Source organism: Danio aesculapii, chromosome 15, assembly GCF_903798145.1.
Source record: "Danio aesculapii chromosome 15, fDanAes4.1, whole genome shotgun sequence".
In the NCBI taxonomy this organism is placed as follows: domain Eukaryota; kingdom Metazoa; phylum Chordata; class Actinopteri; order Cypriniformes; family Danionidae; genus Danio; species Danio aesculapii.
This window is the reverse complement of record NC_079449.1, coordinates 13,771,534-13,790,464: the sequence shown is the minus strand read 5'-3', so window position 1 is coordinate 13,790,464 and position 18,931 is coordinate 13,771,534. Positions and strand designations below refer to the sequence as shown.

The 18,931-nt window shown below is 33.0% G+C and overlaps 1 protein-coding gene across 3 annotated transcripts in view; it reads right to left on the bottom strand.

The window, feature by feature from the left end:
• Positions 1-17: 17 nt before the first annotated feature.
• agfg1a (ArfGAP with FG repeats 1a) overlaps positions 18-18,931 on the bottom strand; it is a 47,739-nt gene continuing 28,825 nt past the window's right edge. Inside the window, exons 4-14 of one of the 3 annotated variants that reach the window (XM_056473707.1) lie at positions 18,577-18,739; positions 16,423-16,582; positions 14,823-14,945; positions 11,658-11,729; positions 10,114-10,317; positions 9,076-9,235; positions 8,914-8,993; positions 6,683-6,793; positions 2,952-3,101; positions 2,449-2,534; positions 18-774 (exon numbers count right to left, since the gene is read on the bottom strand). In XM_056473707.1, the coding sequence (XP_056329682.1) occupies positions 715-774; positions 2,449-2,534; positions 2,952-3,101; positions 6,683-6,793; positions 8,914-8,993; positions 9,076-9,235; positions 10,114-10,317; positions 11,658-11,729; positions 14,823-14,945; positions 16,423-16,582; positions 18,577-18,739 (1,369 nt within the window). In that variant the 3' untranslated portion in view covers positions 18-714. The remainder of the gene's footprint in view (positions 775-2,448; positions 2,535-2,951; positions 3,102-6,682; positions 6,794-8,913; positions 8,994-9,075; positions 9,236-10,113; positions 10,318-11,657; positions 11,730-14,822; positions 14,946-16,422; positions 16,583-18,576; positions 18,740-18,931) is intronic. The other 2 variants (XM_056473709.1, XM_056473710.1) reach the window with 2 other exon arrangements.

The following is an 18,931-nucleotide window of genomic DNA, read 5'->3' as shown; positions in this document are numbered from 1 at the left end:
TCCTTTTTTAGATAAAATTCTTTTTAATATATATAGTATATATATTTATTTATATATATACACATTAAGTTAGATTTCTGTAACATAAGTGGTCTTGAGTCAAAGTCTCATGAGTTGACATCCAAAAAGAGTCTTCAAAACTCCTCATAACGGAGAAAACGTTTTTTTTTTTGCATCATTCTCAAAAACTCCAAAAGCACAAAAAGGCGACACTAAAAATGTCCAAAAGGATTCCACATTCTTGCGTAATGTTATTCACAGCATGACGGACGTCCACGCCGTATTTGCAGCATGTGTTTTGTGTGTTAGAGATACAAATACTGATATGCACAAAGACCTAAAATTGAGCAAGTTCTATCAAAGAATTATATACAGAATTGCAGCATTAACATGAATCGGGAGGTTTGCAATAACTTATTAAATCCGCAGTACGGTGCAGATGATGTCCAGCCCAGGCCAGTTCACAGGAATGACAAAAGGAGCTAAAAAGTTAAAAGAAAAAAAAGAGCTCCTTTTCTCTGCAACATGTTTTGTTTTCTGTGTTTGTGACCAGAATCGTGTATTTATTCCACTGGTATCTTTTTCAGTCTTCTGTTTTTAAAATTCAATAAAAAATCCATTAGGAAAGTCATGTTTTTTAAAGCTACTTGGGAAACAAAAGAGTGCAAGATGTGCGGTCGAGTCGCAGGTCGGCCGCCGCAGGATAAACGCACGCTATAAGAAGGGGTTTGTGGTGGAACCTCCTGCAGGAAACTGTGCTGCTGGCGCCCCCGCCTGGAGGAGAACGGAAAGAGGAAGATGGAAAATGTGTTGAGACAAGAAAATTCCTACAGATAACACAATGTGGAGGTCTGCAATTAGAGGGAATTACATTTGGAATTAATTTGTAAAATAAATAAATGAAATCCATTTTCATGCTGTAAGACAGGTATGTCCAAACTCGGTCCTGGAGGGTCGGTGTCCTGCTAACTTTAGCTCTAACTTGATTCAACACACCTGCCAGAAAGTTTCTAGTTTGTCTATTAAGAGTTTGATTAACTGCTTCAGTTGTGTTTAATTAGGGTTGGAGCTAAATTAGGGATGGAGCTAAACTCTCTTGGACACTGGACCTCCAGGACCAAGTTGGAAACAGTCCTGGAGGGCCCGTGTCCTGCATATTTTAGTTCCAACTCCAATTAAACAAACCTGAACCAGCTAATCAAGCTATATTATAACTTCCATGCAAGTGTGTTGAAGGAAGTTGGAGCTAAACTATGTAGGACATCGGCCCTCCAGGACCGAGTTTGGACACCCCTGTTATAGACCATTTGAAAATTATAACAAAATAATTAATTACAATTTATACAGTGTTTTAAGAAATCAAATGACCAGAAATAAAAGAGATTTAACATTTGAACAACAGTTTGAACTTAAAAAATAGAACAAATGATTATTATTATTATTTAAAAATTTAATTAATAATTTGATTTATTCTCAAATCTTGTGGTCAATTTTTTACAAAATATATTATATTGTGAAGCCAGTTCTGTATTACCTTATCATAGATATAATTAATAATTTGAATGATTTACAATTACTTATGACTTAACAGATAGTGTTATATACATACATATATAAAAATATATACATGCACAAATATACACACACACACACATACACAGTGCTTGGGTAATGCATATTGGTGCATTTGAACTAAACAGATTTATTAAACAGATATATTTATTAAAAATAATATTTTAGTCACAGAACATCTTTAGAAATGGAAACAATTAATTTCATGCAAAATATTGCAAAAAATTACAACAAAATTGTATACATATTTTTGTTTCTCTTGATTTTTGCTGTTTAAAAAAAAATCATTTAATATTTACCCTAACATATAAATTTTGGCTACTAATTTTTGAACCATTATTTTAAGTTATTTTGTTAGAGTAGTTCCAGATTTGGTTTCAGTACTAACTAATCTACTGTTTATGCACAAATATATATTGTATAGCGTCCTAAAGAAAATATTAATTTAAATGAGAGATTTGTGGGGGGTGTAATCATATGCAGAACACTGTACATTTGAAAAAATATAAAAATAGCAGTTAATAATTTATACATTTTATTTTAATATATTCATTAATACCAGATTTATCTTCATAATGAAATTATAGACTTCACAACTAACAATGTGAAAAAATGTAATAATGACTGGCAATATCATTTGTAATAAATGTAGGCTTAAAATAATTATAAAAAATTATTACCATTTATAATTATCAATTACAAATGTGTTAAAACATAAAATATATAAATAACATAAAGGTGTATCTAATAAACATATAGGATATTTACTAAATAAAATGTTGTAAACACACATTTTGAAAACATTTTAACACATGACACGTTACTTGGAACTTTTTTAAAATCACTGCAATCATGCAAAAAGTGGAGTTAACGCACCAGGAAGGGGTTATTGGTTACTGCTGGTCCCCCCATGTTCTGTCCAAACGGAGTGACTTTACCCTGACCAAAAGCAGCAAAACCTCCTAAACAACAAAGAGAGAGGAAACATCTGAATAGAAAATAATGGCATCAAATAAAAATAATAAATAAAACTTTGGTAACACTTTATTTTGATGGCCCGTTTGAGTATTAGTAGACTGTCTGCTTAATATCTGCTGATACTGCACCTTCAACAGACCTTTAACTGACTATAAGAAACTTTGCAGGTACATGTCAATTTACACAAACCCCAACCTAACAGTCTACTTATAATCTAATGAGAATTAGTTGGCATGAAGATGCAATATAACTTAAATTCAACAAACAGATCATCACAATGAAGTGACCAAAACTTTTTTCACTAAATGTATTGCTATGATGTTTTAAATTGTACTGCTATGATCATGGAATAACATGTAAACCATCAATATAATGGGGTTAAAGGAGTTGATCAAATGTACCGTTGGGTTGTTGAGGATAAGCATGCGGCTGGTTGAACGGCTGTCCAGGAAAGGCCTGCTGGAAGTTTCCACTGAAGCTGGTGGGAAGGTTGTAGGCAGCAGTGTTTCCAAAACCAGTGGGCATACTCATCGACGGAGGACCGAAAGAGGCTGGAGGACACAAAGATCTGAGCATTAAACATCTCCCATCCTGAGATACAGCTCACATTTTTTCACAGTATGTCTGATAATATTTTTTCTTCTGGAGAAAGTCTTATTTGTTTTATTTCGGCTAAAATAAAAGCAGTTTTTAATTTTTTTAAAGTTATTTTAAGGTCAAAATTACTAGTTACAGAACAAACTACTGTTATGCAATGGTTTATATATATATATATTGCAGTGTGTAATGTAGCTGTCCTTCAATGTAAACAGTTTGCTAATTTAATCAAAATAAGTGCGTAATTAATAAAGACTCTGTTCACATTAATGCATATATTTATCATTTATATTTTTATAATCCTTTACCTGCTACTAGTCTACATCAACGCAATCAAAGTAACACATTTACATAATGAGCAATAGATGCTTTAATTCTGACATGGAATAGATACAGTAGAACCAATCAAGACAGACTTGACCAATCAGAGAAGAGTTGGCTTATGGAAGGGAGGGGTTTACAGAAGTTAAGCCCCAAATTGATTGAAAGGAACTGTATTGAAGTCATTGGACGATGACTCTTAACATGGTAACACTTTATTTTGATGGTCGATTTGAGTATTAGTAGACTGTTTGCTTAATATCTGCTGATACTGCTCCTTCAACAGACATTTAACTGACTATAAGAACTTACACTAACCCCAACCTAACAGTCTACTTATAATCTAATGAGAATAAGTTGGCATGAAGATGCAAAGTAACTTAAATTCAACAAACGCACCATCACAATAATGTGTAACTCTTAACATTAAAAGCATATTGTCAGAAAATTGAAGTTTTTGACCTTCTGCTGCATTTTAAGCTTTTGTACAGGACTCCAAACACAATGGCAGGACACTTAATAAATATTATTTGACAAGCTCTTTAATGGATTCTTCACCTGCAAACGATTACTGTTTCAATGCTGTGCTTATTCTGCTCATTCATAATAATAAAAAAAAAATACAAAATGGTCTCATGTGGACTCAAAATGGTCTCATGGAGATTTGCCATTTATTCAATATAAAATAGGCTTTGATGAAAAATAGAGACATTTTATGTGTTATTATTTAATGAAAACACACATATTTGACTGAATGACAAAATTGTTCATTTTTGGGAGGACTATTACTTAAACATTTGACTTTTATTTTGAGGAATCAAACTATCCATTCTAAAAGGCAAGTTTTTTTGGACAGGTAAAGACAGTCACTAATTTAAACTAAAATTTAGAAAAACTCTAACACAATAAGGCTAGTAAACAGGAACATGCTGACTTTTAAGGACTATTTTTAGCCTGCGTGCAGAAATCAGAGAAACCAAATCTGTGGAGCAGATGAGGAAATATCAAAATCTTTTCAGCAGAAAAAGAAAAAAGACAATACAAAAGAAATAACAATAATAACCAACATTTTCTAACACTGCTGACGTTATGTTATCATCAATGAGTCTAGTAATCATTATATATATATATATATATATATATATATATATATATATATATATATATATAATATATATATATATATATATATATATATATATATATATGTATGTATGTATGTATGTATATATATATATTTACAGCTATGGAAAAAAAATGAGACCACTTGATAATTCTTATTTTCCCTAGATCCAGAATTTATGATTTGTGCATGTTTGAGAAAATTCTGTTTATTTGACTAATGAGGACACATTTCTTCTAAATTAAAAAAAATCCTTTAGACTTTTTGTATAAAAAAAATAAATAAATAAATAAAAAAAATTATCAAACAAACAAGGTGCCAAGTTTTCATTATATTCGTTTTAACTAGTACCAAGGTTAACCATATCATATTTTTATATTGAAACAATATTTGGAATTTGGATGAATTGTTATCTGACCGTCACATAATATTTTTTCTCAAATCTATGCATAATAAATCTAGTAAATCCAAAGAAAATGAGAATTTTCAAGTGGTCTATATATATATATATATATATATATATATATATATATATATATATATATATATATATATATATATATATATATAGATATATATATATATATATATATATATATATATATATATATGCATACAACACACACTTGAAGGTTTGAGACCAGTATATATATATATATATATATATATTTTATATATATATATAAATTATTGTTTTAGCAAAAATGCAATAAATTTATCATTATTGAAGCTATATACATCATTTAAAAATTCACAGAGGACTACATTAATGATGCAAAAAAAGTGCTTTACAATCATAGCAAATAGGAAAACTAATATAAGTTCTAATATAATAACATCAATAAAGTCCATTTTTTGTGTTAAAAAAAATGTTTGAAAATAATATTGATCCCAAACCTTTAAACGAAAGCATTATTATATGACAAAACATCAAAACCAAGGGCATTTCGTGAAGTCAGGTTATTAATTTGTCATGTGCTTGCAGATGCCACTTGGTTTGATATGTTGTTTTTGAAGAAATGCACTTATAAGCGACTACTGTACACATATGCATTTGCATAAGGAGACCACTAACATGAACATGAAATATAACACAAAGGATAAAACAACCACACTTTATCTGGGGTTCAATCACCTCAGATGAAGACAACACAAGGAGACCCTTCTTTAAGTGCACTGTTCATCCAAAACTTAAAACTGTTACTCTCTCTCCATTTAATCCAAATCTGTATGAGTTTCTTTCCTCTGCTCAACACAAAAGAAGATATTTTGAAGAATGTTGGAAACCTGTAGCCATTGACCTCATTAGTTTTTTATTTTATTCCTACTATCGACATAAATAACTTCTGGTTTCTAACATTTTTCAAATTATCTTAGCATTCGAGGGTAAAATAAATCTTTTTTTGGGTGAACCATCTCTTTAAAAGGGTCAAAAACGTTGGATAAGCACAGAAATGTGGTCAGTGTAGTTTCTATTAAGCTTTTAGCCTACAATAAACCCACGAGAGGGAGAAAATGTGAGAAAAACAGAGATGGACATACCAAAGTGGACCGCGGGGTAAGAATGACCCGGCAGGGGTCCTAACATGTCTGAACAGCATGTCAAGAACACAACCAAACAAAACCATCAGTCACAGTGCACAGGGCTCTCTCTTACTTTTGGCCTACATATAAAATTAATGAGATATGAACACACACGAAAAAAATCTGCTGCTTATTCACAATTAACAGAAGACGCCTTTCCTTCCTGCCTTTTTTCTTTCTCTGTTTGGATCGTGAACACACACAAACATTCATTCGCCGCAGGGATGTGGAGACCCACAAATCTCTGCAGCGCCTTTGTATCTCGCATGTGAGAGCGATCTCAAGCTGTTAGCTCCTAGCATGGATACTGGGGGTATCTGACCCACTTAAAACTCTTCCCAAAGCCCTCTGGTGTGTTAAATAAATAATGAGATGCAAAACAAGAGCTGCTTCTCGAGGACAATGGCTGCTGTGAACTGAAGATTCTCTGGGATTACACAGTCGGTTTGATCATTAGACTTGATTGAATGGTGAGATGTGGCAGAAAAATGTGAGCTCCGCCCATACCTGCTGCAGCCACACCCATTCCAGGTACTGCTGCTCTCCCATTGGCTTGGAATGGGTTAGTGGGAGTGGCCTGTGGAGCCCCAGGAGCGACGAATGGATTCGTTGAAGGCCCTTTAAAAAAACACACATGACAAGATGAAGAATTTCTGTGTGTGTGTGTGTGTGTGTGTATATACATATACACTCTAAGGGTGCTTTCACACCTATACATCAATTGTTTTGTTCCGAAACAGGAATTAAAATTGTTACAATGTTGCACTTTGTTCTTGGTGAGGTTCACTTTCACACTGCAATGTTTCTAAACAGACCAAAAGAGCTAAAACATGAGCGACGTTCCACAGTCCTGCTAAGCTGTCATACGTGGTTATTTTAATCTATGACGATGAGCAATGAGACAGTATAAGTGAAAAGCTGCGCTTTAATTATGAATGGTGACACCCACAGACATCGTCACCAAATATAAATCAGAGGTAAAACTCTCACACAGAGCCGTTGGCTAGACTTATGCATTATAGAGACAAATAACAGATAAACCAAGACTGTAGTTTTCCTAACAGATAAACAGCTCACGTTAATAGTTCAGCATGCTTTCACTTTTGTCTTTGACATGAAATGCACATTTACCGGTAGGAATGACATCCCATCCTACTCATCATTCTCTCTACATATAGCCATATATGGCGATATCCATAATACACTGTTATATAGCCTGGTTTGAGCAGTTCATTTCACTGTGGCGACCCCAGATTAATAAAGGGACTAAGCCAAAAAGAAAATTGAATGAAGAATGAATAAATAGCCTGGTTTGTTAGCTCACTGGATTATATTACTTTTTCACTACAATTGATACGTTCCAGAGTTTGTTTCAATCGAGCTAAGACCACCTCATTCAGGTGATCTCAGAACGATTGTTTTGGTGCGGATCCGAGCGCGACTGCTGGATTTACATATGCCAATGTGGATTCACATACACGCTAACTGGGCAAACGCGCCAGGTTCCATAACAAAAGTCTAGGTGTGAAAGCACCCTAAAAAACTCTGGGTTATTTAAACCCAAATTGGGAAAAATATAGACTAAGCAATTTTAGGCCATATTGGTCATATTAATTTATTTAGTCAGTATTACACCCAGAATTGGATTGAAATAATACAGCATTTTTTTTTAGAGTTTAGTAAAATTAAAAAAAAAGTAAAATAATTTGTCACCATTTCTCTTGAACCATTTTATAAATAGTTACCATTTATTTCTAACTCACCTAAAATTAAGAACAACTTATTCTTGTTGATGTGTTTATTATAGGCGGAATATAGCACTTCACTGAAAAACAATTGGAGGCAGCTTAATAAAATAAAACAGAATTTAAAGAAATAATGCTAATTATTAAAGACAAGTATTGTGCTTTAAACATCAGAAAACAACAGGGTTATATTTAATGGAGTAGGCAGGTCAAAATAAAACCTAAAATACCAGAACAAAGTACTAGAAGGCCTTTTATTTTTATTAACGATGCACCAAATTTTCAGGTCACTGAAAATGATCATGTGCATGCATGGATTTACAAATATATTTTTAACTGTGCATGTACAGTTGAAGCCTGAATTATTAGCCCCGCTGTATATTTTCCCCCAATTTCTGTTTAATTGAAATAACATTTTATTTCAATACATTTCTAAGCATAATAGTTTTAATACCTCATTTCTAGTAACCGGTTTATTTGATCTTTGCCATGATGACAGTACATAATATTTGACTATACTTTTTTAAAGATATTAGTATTCAGATTGACATTTAAAAGCTTAACTAGGTTAATTAGGCAAGTTGGGGTAATTAGGCAAGTCATTGTATAATGATGATTTGTTCGGTAGACAATCCAAATGAAATACTGCTTAAGGGGGCTAATATTATTGACCTTAAAATGGTTTTAAAAAATTAAAAACTGCTTATATTCTTTATTCACCAGAAAAAAAATATTATAGGAAATACTGTGAAAAATTCCTAGCTCTGTTAAACATCATCAGGCAAATATTTAAAAAGAAAAAAGAAATTCACAGGAGGGCGAATAATTTTGACTTCAACTGTATATTTGTATGCATTTTCTTTTCTTGTTGATGGTTATGTATATAAATGCATTTGTGTGTCTGTTACAGGCTTGTGATATAATGTTATTCATATGAAAAGCAATAGAATGCATATCTATTAAAAAAGAAAGAAAATCCAGATAGACGTTTACCTGCAAAACCCTGAGGGATGTTGGGTAAACCCTGTTGTGCTTGAGCAGGAGGAACAGCTGAAGAGGATCCATAAACAGCCCTGAAAGAGACAAGTAAGAGAGTTCAACTTGACAGTAAAAGGCGTTGAGTTAAAACAGAAAAGCTTGTCTTTACAGTCTCACCCTTGTGCTGTGGTTGCCGTTTGGTAGCCGCTCACATTTGGAACTGAGGGACCGAAGACATTGTCCAGTTCAGCGAGAGCAGCGTAGCGATCGCCACCCAAAAGAGCGGCCTGTGGAGGTGGAGGACCCACACCTGCTGACGGAGGAGCTGAACTTGGACCTGTGGACAGACGGAACAGTGTTTATTTTCAGCTATTAATATGGGGAAAAGTGTGCTAAACAAAGGTGAGTAGGCTTGACAAACCACCCATAGAAACACTTTTCACTTCCTTCTCAAAAAAAAAATATATATATATACTCCCTTACTCTAGCATTAAATTCTCTAAACACTAACAGTTCCTTTGTGTTATTAGCACTTCTTGTGTGTATTGCCTCAGTGTTGGATTCATGATAAATGCAGAATTCAGAAAAGCAGAATTTGGTCAATAAGGAATAAATTCACTGTTAAAACATCTCAAAACAGAAAACAATTATTTTAAAGTGCAATATGTTTTCAGAATACAATTGTTCTTGCTGTACTTTTAGATCACAGGTGTCAAACTCCTGGAGGGTCGCAGCTCTGCACAGTTTAGTTCCAATCCTAATCAAACACACCTGATCCAACTAACTGAGTCCTTTAGGCTTATTTGAAACCTACAGGTAAGTGTGTTGGAGCATGGTTGGAATAAATTGTGCAGAGCTATGGCCCTCCTGGAACTGAGTAGGACACCCCTGTTTTAGATTAAAACAAATTCAGCCTCTTTAAGCACATGTGCCTTCTTTCAAAAATATAAAAATAGTAATTATGTAAAACTTTTGACTGGTCCTTTTTATACATCACTGTATTTATTTATATTACTTCTCTTGTTAACAAAAAAAGAACAAAATCCCAAGTATAATTCACTACTTAATGCAAAATCATGCATTCTTTCGTGACAAGCACCTCAAATATGTTTTGCATTCTTTTGCTTTGTTGTTGCACACAACATTACACAGAAAAATGATTCAAAGCTCAGAATCTATTGTTTCACCCATAGACAGCATGAACTACAAATGTACCTTGCTCAGGTTTGGAGCCGAACATGTTGTCGAGGTCTGCGAGAGCTGCATATCGGTCTGCAGGGACACTCACTGTATCCGCTTTATGCACATCTCCTACTGAATTACTCTGGCTGGAGCTAAACGAGGCGAAATCAGCACTGCACGACTTGTGGAAGTTATCGAAATTCGCAAAGTTGGCATTAGCTAGTCCTGATGAGCTACCTATGGAAAGGAGAAAAAGGACAGCAAATACAAATATAAATCAGCAATTTCCCCTCAAAATTTTGTTGTCATGTTTGTTGAAATACCTAGACTATTTTCATTCTTCATTTTAAGCAGTCTTTTTTTATTGAATTATTTTATAATTCATTTTACTATTATTGTTTTAAATCTTATTTAATATTTAATATATATATATATATATATATATATATATATATATATATATATATATATATATATAATAATTCAAGGGGGCTAATAAGTCTTACTTTAATTGTGGTATATATATATATATATATATATATATATATATATATATATATATACACACATACATATATATATATATATATATACACACATACATATATATATATATATATATATATATATATACACATACATATATATATATACACATACATATATATATATATACACATACATATATATATATACACATACATATATATATATATATATATATATACACATACATATATATATATATACACATACATATATATATATATATACACATACATATATATACACATACATACATATACACATACATACATATACACATACATACATATACACATACATACATATACATATATATATATATACACCCACACCCACACAGTTAAAGTAAGAATTATTAGCCCCCTTGAATTATTAGCCCTCCTGTTTATTTTTTTCCCCAATTTCGGTTTAACAGAGAGAAGATTTTTTTATCAGACTAAATAAGGTTATAACACTGCTCTGTGTAGTCTCATAAAATGCTAAACATATTAAAGTGTCATTGAAGCTTCTCTGTTTTCTATAATCAAAATTGAGGGTGTGACATTATTAGCATGGCCACAAAGGACACGGTCTGCATCACTAGATAAAATAGCTAATTTCTTTAGCTTTTAACACTGAGAACATTCAGTATAACATAAATACACAAGTCAGCTAAATATATAGCACTGTTTTTTAATATTTTAATACAAATATCTTACATACTGTGTCTTTATTATATAAAACACTTTTTATAAGACAGGAATTACATGTCATGTTCACATGACAACTGTGATTCAAAATGCTCAATTAATTCACATTTTCCTGATTCGCTTTATTCCCAAGCAACACCAGAAACGCACAGCTTAGTGGGAACTGAGCGTGTCCTTCAAATCAGAGAGACATCCCAGGAGGAGCTATTTGAGGAAAATCAGACTTTACACTACATCATGGATGTGTCACAAGTAAAAACAAAAACAAAACACAGGCAAATTAATAGAAGGGGTAGCGGGTGCATAGAAGACACATACACATGCACACAAGCTGAGACTTACTGTGCATGGCCAGTGGAGGCAGCGATGAGGTAAACTCGCCCACACTGTGACTAAATGGGAGACTGTTGTACACTGCACACGCAAAGGAAATGAGGGAATGACAGCGCAGGAAAGTTAAGAAAAGCAGGAAAGAAGAAAGGTAAAAGAAATAAAACTTTGACATATACACTACCTTTGTTATTAATTTGTTATCTCTGCTTACCAAGGTTGCACTTACTTGATTAGTAAAAATATACTGAGACATATTAAGACATTTCATTTGATAGAACTATAGTTAGGACATTCTACCAGAAACAAACATCTATTCTTGAAATAAAATAAAAAAACAGTGAGTAAGAAGTATTTCATCCCAAAAGATTTCTAAAATGGACAGATGTTTTTTTTCTGTGAGTTGTTCTGTAAAGGAATATGTCATTCATTTGGTTCTCAGAATTTTTCTTTATTAAAAACACTAATTTACAAACCCTGTCATTGTCCTTGTCCTCAGCCCAACTGAACCTACAGCTTTAATAGTTTTATTGTGCTAAAAACTGTTATTTAGAAAAAAAAAAACTTCAGAAATATCAAGTTTAAGTTTTTATCATTCACATCAACTGATTAAAAACATGAAATTATAAATAAATTCTACAAATAAATACTATTTTACAAATGTCCCTCATGTTTCTGTCAGTCCTGTCACATTTGCATTAAGTTTAACATAAAGGTGTATTGCACACATTTTAAGGCTATGACATCATTTGACAGAGGAGAAGCTGACAGTGATCATGGATGTGATCTATCATTGAATTGTCTGATTTTATGCTTGTTTTTGTATTGTTTTTTTTTTTTTTTTTTTTTTTTTTTTGAGTAGGACAAGTTTAAAGGTCAGGCACATTTTTTATAAGTGAACTGTACGTTTCTGGTGGAATGTCCAAGTTATATCAAGTACACAGAAAAGCTCAAGTGTCTTTACAATGAAAAAAGTTTATGAAATTATGACATTAATACACTCCTATTACTAGCAGATTGTACTCCTAAAAGCCGCAGTAGTAGTAGTATTAATATTAATAATAATAATAAAATGTTTAAAATGTAAGATAATAATAAAACAGTTAATGATGTTAATAAAATGATTACATTTACAAAAAAATTATTGGGAAAAGCTCAAGTATAAAAATTGTAATTAATTGAGAAGGGATCCTGAAAAATCTCAGACAAAATAAAATGGAAGGCCTGCTATTATTAATATTGATAATAGCTGTGCTGTTTCAGATTTTACCTGAAGCAATTATACATTTTCATTATAGGATTAAGAAAATATATACCGTTTTATTATTTTCATGTTTTATTTTAACGAAAATTATTCTGTTCAAGCCGATATTTATTAAATATTAAAAAAATTAAATTGTTAAATACTTATTTATTAAATGTTTATTTATTACTTATTGTATGTATTTTCAAATGAAATTATTAGTCCAGTCATTATTGCTTTTATTACTATTACCATTAATAATAATAATTATAATTATAATTATTATTAATTATTTTATAGTGCACCAACATTTCTCAATTTAACACTTTTTACTGTATTTTTGGGGCGTCACGGTGGCGCAGTGGGTAGCACGATCGCCTCGCAGCAAGAAGGTCGCTGGTTCCCACCAGTTGGTATTTCTGTGTGGCGTTTGCATGTTCTTCCCGTGTTGGTGTAGGTTTCCTCCAGGCGCTATAGGTGAATTAAATATGCTAAATTGGCTTAAGTGTATGCGAGTCTGTGCAAGTGTGTGTGGGTGTTTCCCAGTGATGGGTTGCAGCTGGAAGGGCATCCGCTGCGTAAAACATATGCTGGATAAGTTGGTGGTTCATTATGCTATGGCAACCCTAGATTAATAAAGGGACTAAGCCGAAAAGAAAATGAATGAATGAACTGTATATTTGATGAAACAAATGCAGTCTTGGTGAGCAGGAGAAGCTTATTTTTAAAACTTTTAAAAATCCTGCTGACCCCAAACTTTTAACCGGTAGTGTGCATTTATAGAATTATTTTATCACAATTTTTTTTATCCATTTAACTCATCCTTGCTGAACAAAATTTCCCTTTAACATAATCAAGAACATTTTTTAAAAGAAAAATAAGCAAAGCTAAAACAGGGTTCCCACGCTTTCATGAACAGCACTATTACAAGGACTTTTAAAAACACCATTAATTTGCAGATTTATAATTCACACCGCAGCAAATGAAGCACCATGAAAGCCTTTACTGTACTCAACAATTCACTGAATACTTAGTAATTTTCTCAATGTTTTGACCATTCAATCAGAATCAGAATCAGTTTTATTGCCAAGTGTGCTTACACACAAGGAATTTGTTTTGGCTACAGAAGCTTCAAGTGTACACAGTGTAAATATGAGATAAATATATATGAGAAAAAATAAATATGAGAAAAGACGACAAACATTAGACAGAGATGCAATTAGACAAAAGAGCTCTGGATGATGAATTGTATGTACAGATTTGTTATAAATATACAAGTTATAATGTGCTGTGTACAATACTGGTAAAATTCAAATATTAATTCAAATCAAAATATTATTAATATAAATAATTATTAAGGTCCATCATTTGTCAGTGTTATTGTACATGAATTAAATGTATGATATTTAATTTAAGAATATCTGTTATTTTCGTTCTGTTTTTGACAATTAAATATAATCGTTGAAATAAAACCATAAACAAATCTAATTCAAGCACTTTCAAGAACCTATGTTTAAGTACTTTCCTCGCCTTGAATTTATATGTCTGAAATTCAGGTACTTTTAAGAAGCGCGGGAACCCTGTAAAAGTGAAGAAATAAAATGACAATCAAGAAAAGAAAAAGAAAAAATAAATAAAATGCCAAGCTACCAGTGAAGAAATGAAATGACAGAATAATGAAATCAAACAGATGTGTCAGCAAGACTTGTTTTTGAAAGAGGGAATTAAACGTAAAATTACACACTGATGAAATAGTTTAGAAGCGAGAATGTAAACAATCAGCACTGAAAAAGGCACACGAACAGATCAACATATTTCTAAGAATCCAACTTCGACCAAGAGCCATTTCTTGATGAGAGGTTCAAGGTAAAATGTGTGGTCATTTGTTTGGCTGTGTGTGTGTGTGTGTGTGTGTGTGTGTGTGTGTGTTCTACCTGGTTGTGGGGGCTGAAATGGAGCATGCGGACCTGATGGAAATGCTGCTGTGGTTGGAGCAGCAGAACTTTTGAACGCATCAAAATTCGCAAAGTCTGCGCTAGCATTCACACTCTGCGCAGCTGGGGAGCACCAAAAACAAACAGACAAAACAAACAAAACACAACAGAACAGAAAATGAAATGAGGAATGAAAACTACAGAATGAACATCCAGCGATTAAGTTTTCTGGTTAGAAATGTCCTCAAATTCTCACATTTCAGTTTAAAATCAGTTTTTAATTTAGTAAAAATTATAACCATACTAACTTAAACGCTGGTTGCGTGTAAATACATGATGATAAAAAGTGATTTCAATGCTGAATGAACATATTCTAAAACACAACACACAGAATCTACATGAGGACAAAACAGATGACAGGGGGGGGGGGGGGGGGGAGGGGAGACACACCTCTACCCAGAATGCACCTGCTTCAAATCCAGATTTGGTAAAAGTAATCTCACACAGCCAGAAATTTAAAACAAAAGCAGAAGGTCTGGACTCCATCTTAGAACTCGACCATTCATTCCGCCTTTTTTTTTTTATTATGGAAATGCCAAGTCAATGTGAATAGAGTGAATGTTTTAGTTTACACCAAATGCGTTGGATGTATTATTATTGTCAGACTCGTTTCTTCATGGGAGTGGAAGAATTTTTCAACATATCTGTGTTCAGGATTGTTTAGGTGGGACTAAATAAAGCCATTGGTCGTAAACGAAAATTGGTCTTACTGTTTGAGTGTGTGTGTGAATGTGAGTGGATGGGTGTTTCCCAGTGATAAGTTGCAGCTGGAAGGGCATCCACTGTATAAAATATATGCTGGATAAGTTGGCGTTTCGTTCCGCTGTGGTGACCCTAGATGAATAAAGGGACTAAGCCAAAAAGAAAATGAATGAATGAATATTTTTGGATTTACAAGTGTTTTCTGTTTATTTATAGCTGTGAATTGCCTTATGGGACTTTGCTCTGTTAAACTGTAGGGTTGAATTTTCAACATCAAGAGTCAAAAGTGACTTTTATTGACATTTTAGTTGTTTGAAATAATACATTCATTAATGAATAATATATAGAGAAATAAGTCTGTAAAATAACAGAAAATGTACAGGCAGCATACAATGTTTTTGTAGCGTAACATACAACTTCAACCCAGACAATATATCACTTTACTCTATTGAAAATGTTAATAAAAGTCAGGTTTCAAACATCAAGGTATGATAATGTGATTCAAAAGTATAAATCAATGGGGAAAATAAAAAACATCAATCACAAACGGAAAACTTCCTTTTAATTTATAGATATTTTTCCCAGTGTACTGCATATTAGCTTTAGTGGGGTTTCCCGCTCAATCTTGAGGTACTGTTTTCAGCCTACATTTTGCAAGCTATCAGAATACATACAGTTTAAAAGCATGGAGCGTCCACAAGTTCACAAATCTAAAAACACAAGCTGTACCATTTTTTCTTTTTTTAAAGCGCTCTGGAGCTCGCATTTTGATGCTGTCTGCAGTTACTAAGTTTTTCTAGTTTTGAACACACTTCAAAATATTTAGCATGTTTCTTACCCGAATGACTGTTGAAATGTGCAAAGTTGGCAAAGTTTGCGTTGCCTGTGGACTGCGAGTGCGGAGGCGCAAAAATGTCGCCACCCAGATCACTGAGCAAATCAAACTTCCTGTCCTGATACTGCTGATGGGCCAGCTGAGCGCGGGACACAACTGGAGACTGGGGTGAAAATAAAGCACAAAATCAACAATAGAAATGTGTACTAAATGTAGAAAAAACAGAGTACACAGGGGTTTTTTGTTAGTTGTTTTTACAGTTTTGTGCTCACCAAGGTTGCATTTATTCAATAAAAATGAAATTCAATATCAACAGTTCAAAATATTATAACAATGTAAAGTAATTAATTTATTTAAAAATGCTATTTATTCCTATACATGGCAAAGATTATGCTTATTAAGCTATGCTACTTAATATTTTTGTGGAAATCGTAATGCTAGGAATGCCCCGATCAAGATTTTTGCAGCTGATACCAATTACCTATACCTAGTCTTGGTGATCGGCCGATAGAGTACCGATTCTGAATCTTCAAGCTTTACATAACTTTGCCACTGCAAAAAGCACATTTTCCCTCAAAGTATGATACTTAAGAGAAGATCTCTCCTTACCTAAGATAATAAATGAAGGATGTTGCATATAATCCCTTAAATTCACCTTTTATAACTATTTAGTGTGGATATGTCACTGTCAGAAGCAGCTTTACAGAATATAATAAATAAAACAGATTAAAAATCTACTAACAATGCAATCTGAAAACCTTGCTAATGATGGAGGAATTCAAGATGCCTTAATGAAGAAAAAAAAAAAAAGAGTGCTTATTTGATGCATAAGAAGTTAAAATGCACATCTATAAATCTATTTTTTAATTACTAAAAGGATATAGGTATATAAACTACTGTTTATTGCTCTAAGTAGTTATATTATTAAAGATTCAAGTGAAATAACATTTTACATTTTTTTTATTTCCCTAATATTTCCAGACAGGGTTTAATGGACTTGCAATATTGTCAAAAACATAAAACTTTCAGTTCTTATGTAAAAAGGTCTAAAACGATCGCTGGATGAGAAAGGGAAATGTGCACTTGAAACATCTTTACTGCTCTACTCATTTATCCTAACAAATATAATGCTTAAAAAAAAAAAAACTGCTCTCGTGATCTGTTCTCTTACTCATTCACTCTCGTCACCATGATTTCCAGGATGTTTTATCTGATTTACAGGCGTCACAGAGCTGCTATGAATATGCGAGAGACTTGCGGAGATTCCGGGAGAGGTCATGAGGTTGGATGAGACACTAGACAGGTGCGATCACTCCGCTCGCACCACAGCAGCTCAAAACACTCGATACGCATTGGTTGTAACAAAGAGACTATAACGTGCGTGTCACACCAGTAAACTGTAAACAGGTCGCACCACATCTGTATACATTTTAGCTGTTTTGATAAGAGCACAGCGATTGCTCACTCATCATTTACCTCTACTTGTGTTGTAGCTGCTGTATGCATAAACCGGGTGCACACGTGTGTCTTCCTTTGCTTGTAAACTTGTAAAACAACCAACTTGCGATCAGCTCATGAGATAAGCCAGATCAGTGAGTAATAATCGAGTCATTAAATGTGATTATTGGCCGATACGGATCTCTGGCCGATAGATCGGAGCATTCCTACGTAAACCTTGTTTTTTTTCAAGCTGAATTCTTTGTGAATACAAGAAACAGCCTTTACTTCAAAAGTCTTTTGTAACATCATAAATATTCATACTGACAATTTTAAGCAATTTAACCCTCATAACGCCTTAAAAAATGTATAATTTTAACATTCCAATTATATTCACACCCCAATTATTTCAGAAAATAAACATTACTTTATACTTTTCAATAAAAATCATGCTGTGTTTTATCAACAGTACCTAAATCAATCTTTTTTACAATTCTAGAAATTCTTCAACATTTAAGTTACACACGAAACCACAAAATATTTCAGTAACATTTTCTTAATTTGTTAGATGATGATTGATGATCTTAAAACATTTACTTTCTATTAACATTTCATTCTCTTTAACTGGGAAAAACATAAACCCAAACACAATGGTTGATGAATCCACCAACTTACACATTTGATTTTTAATTGAATTATAATGTGTATATCAGTTGTTACCTGGCTAGGTGTGTTTTTGTTGAGGTGTAAACTGGGCACTGATTCCCCCAGTAAAGTTTTGAGAGGTCGGACCTCTGGTGTGCTGCTGGTGCTGCTAGCAGACGAACCAGAGATCGATGCATGAACCGACGCCACAGTCCTAGCCTGCTCTGGAGGAACATACCTGAGAGAAAACATTGACAGCTCATATTTAAATAAGCAGACCACACATACAAACCAATCTGTTGATTTTTGATACAGACTACAAATATTTGCCAATGCAAATCCATGTACAGTGAAAACTGGAAGTTTGAGGAAGGACTAGGAAATAATCCAAATGATCATATGCAATAAAATGCAAAAGATTTTCGGTTTG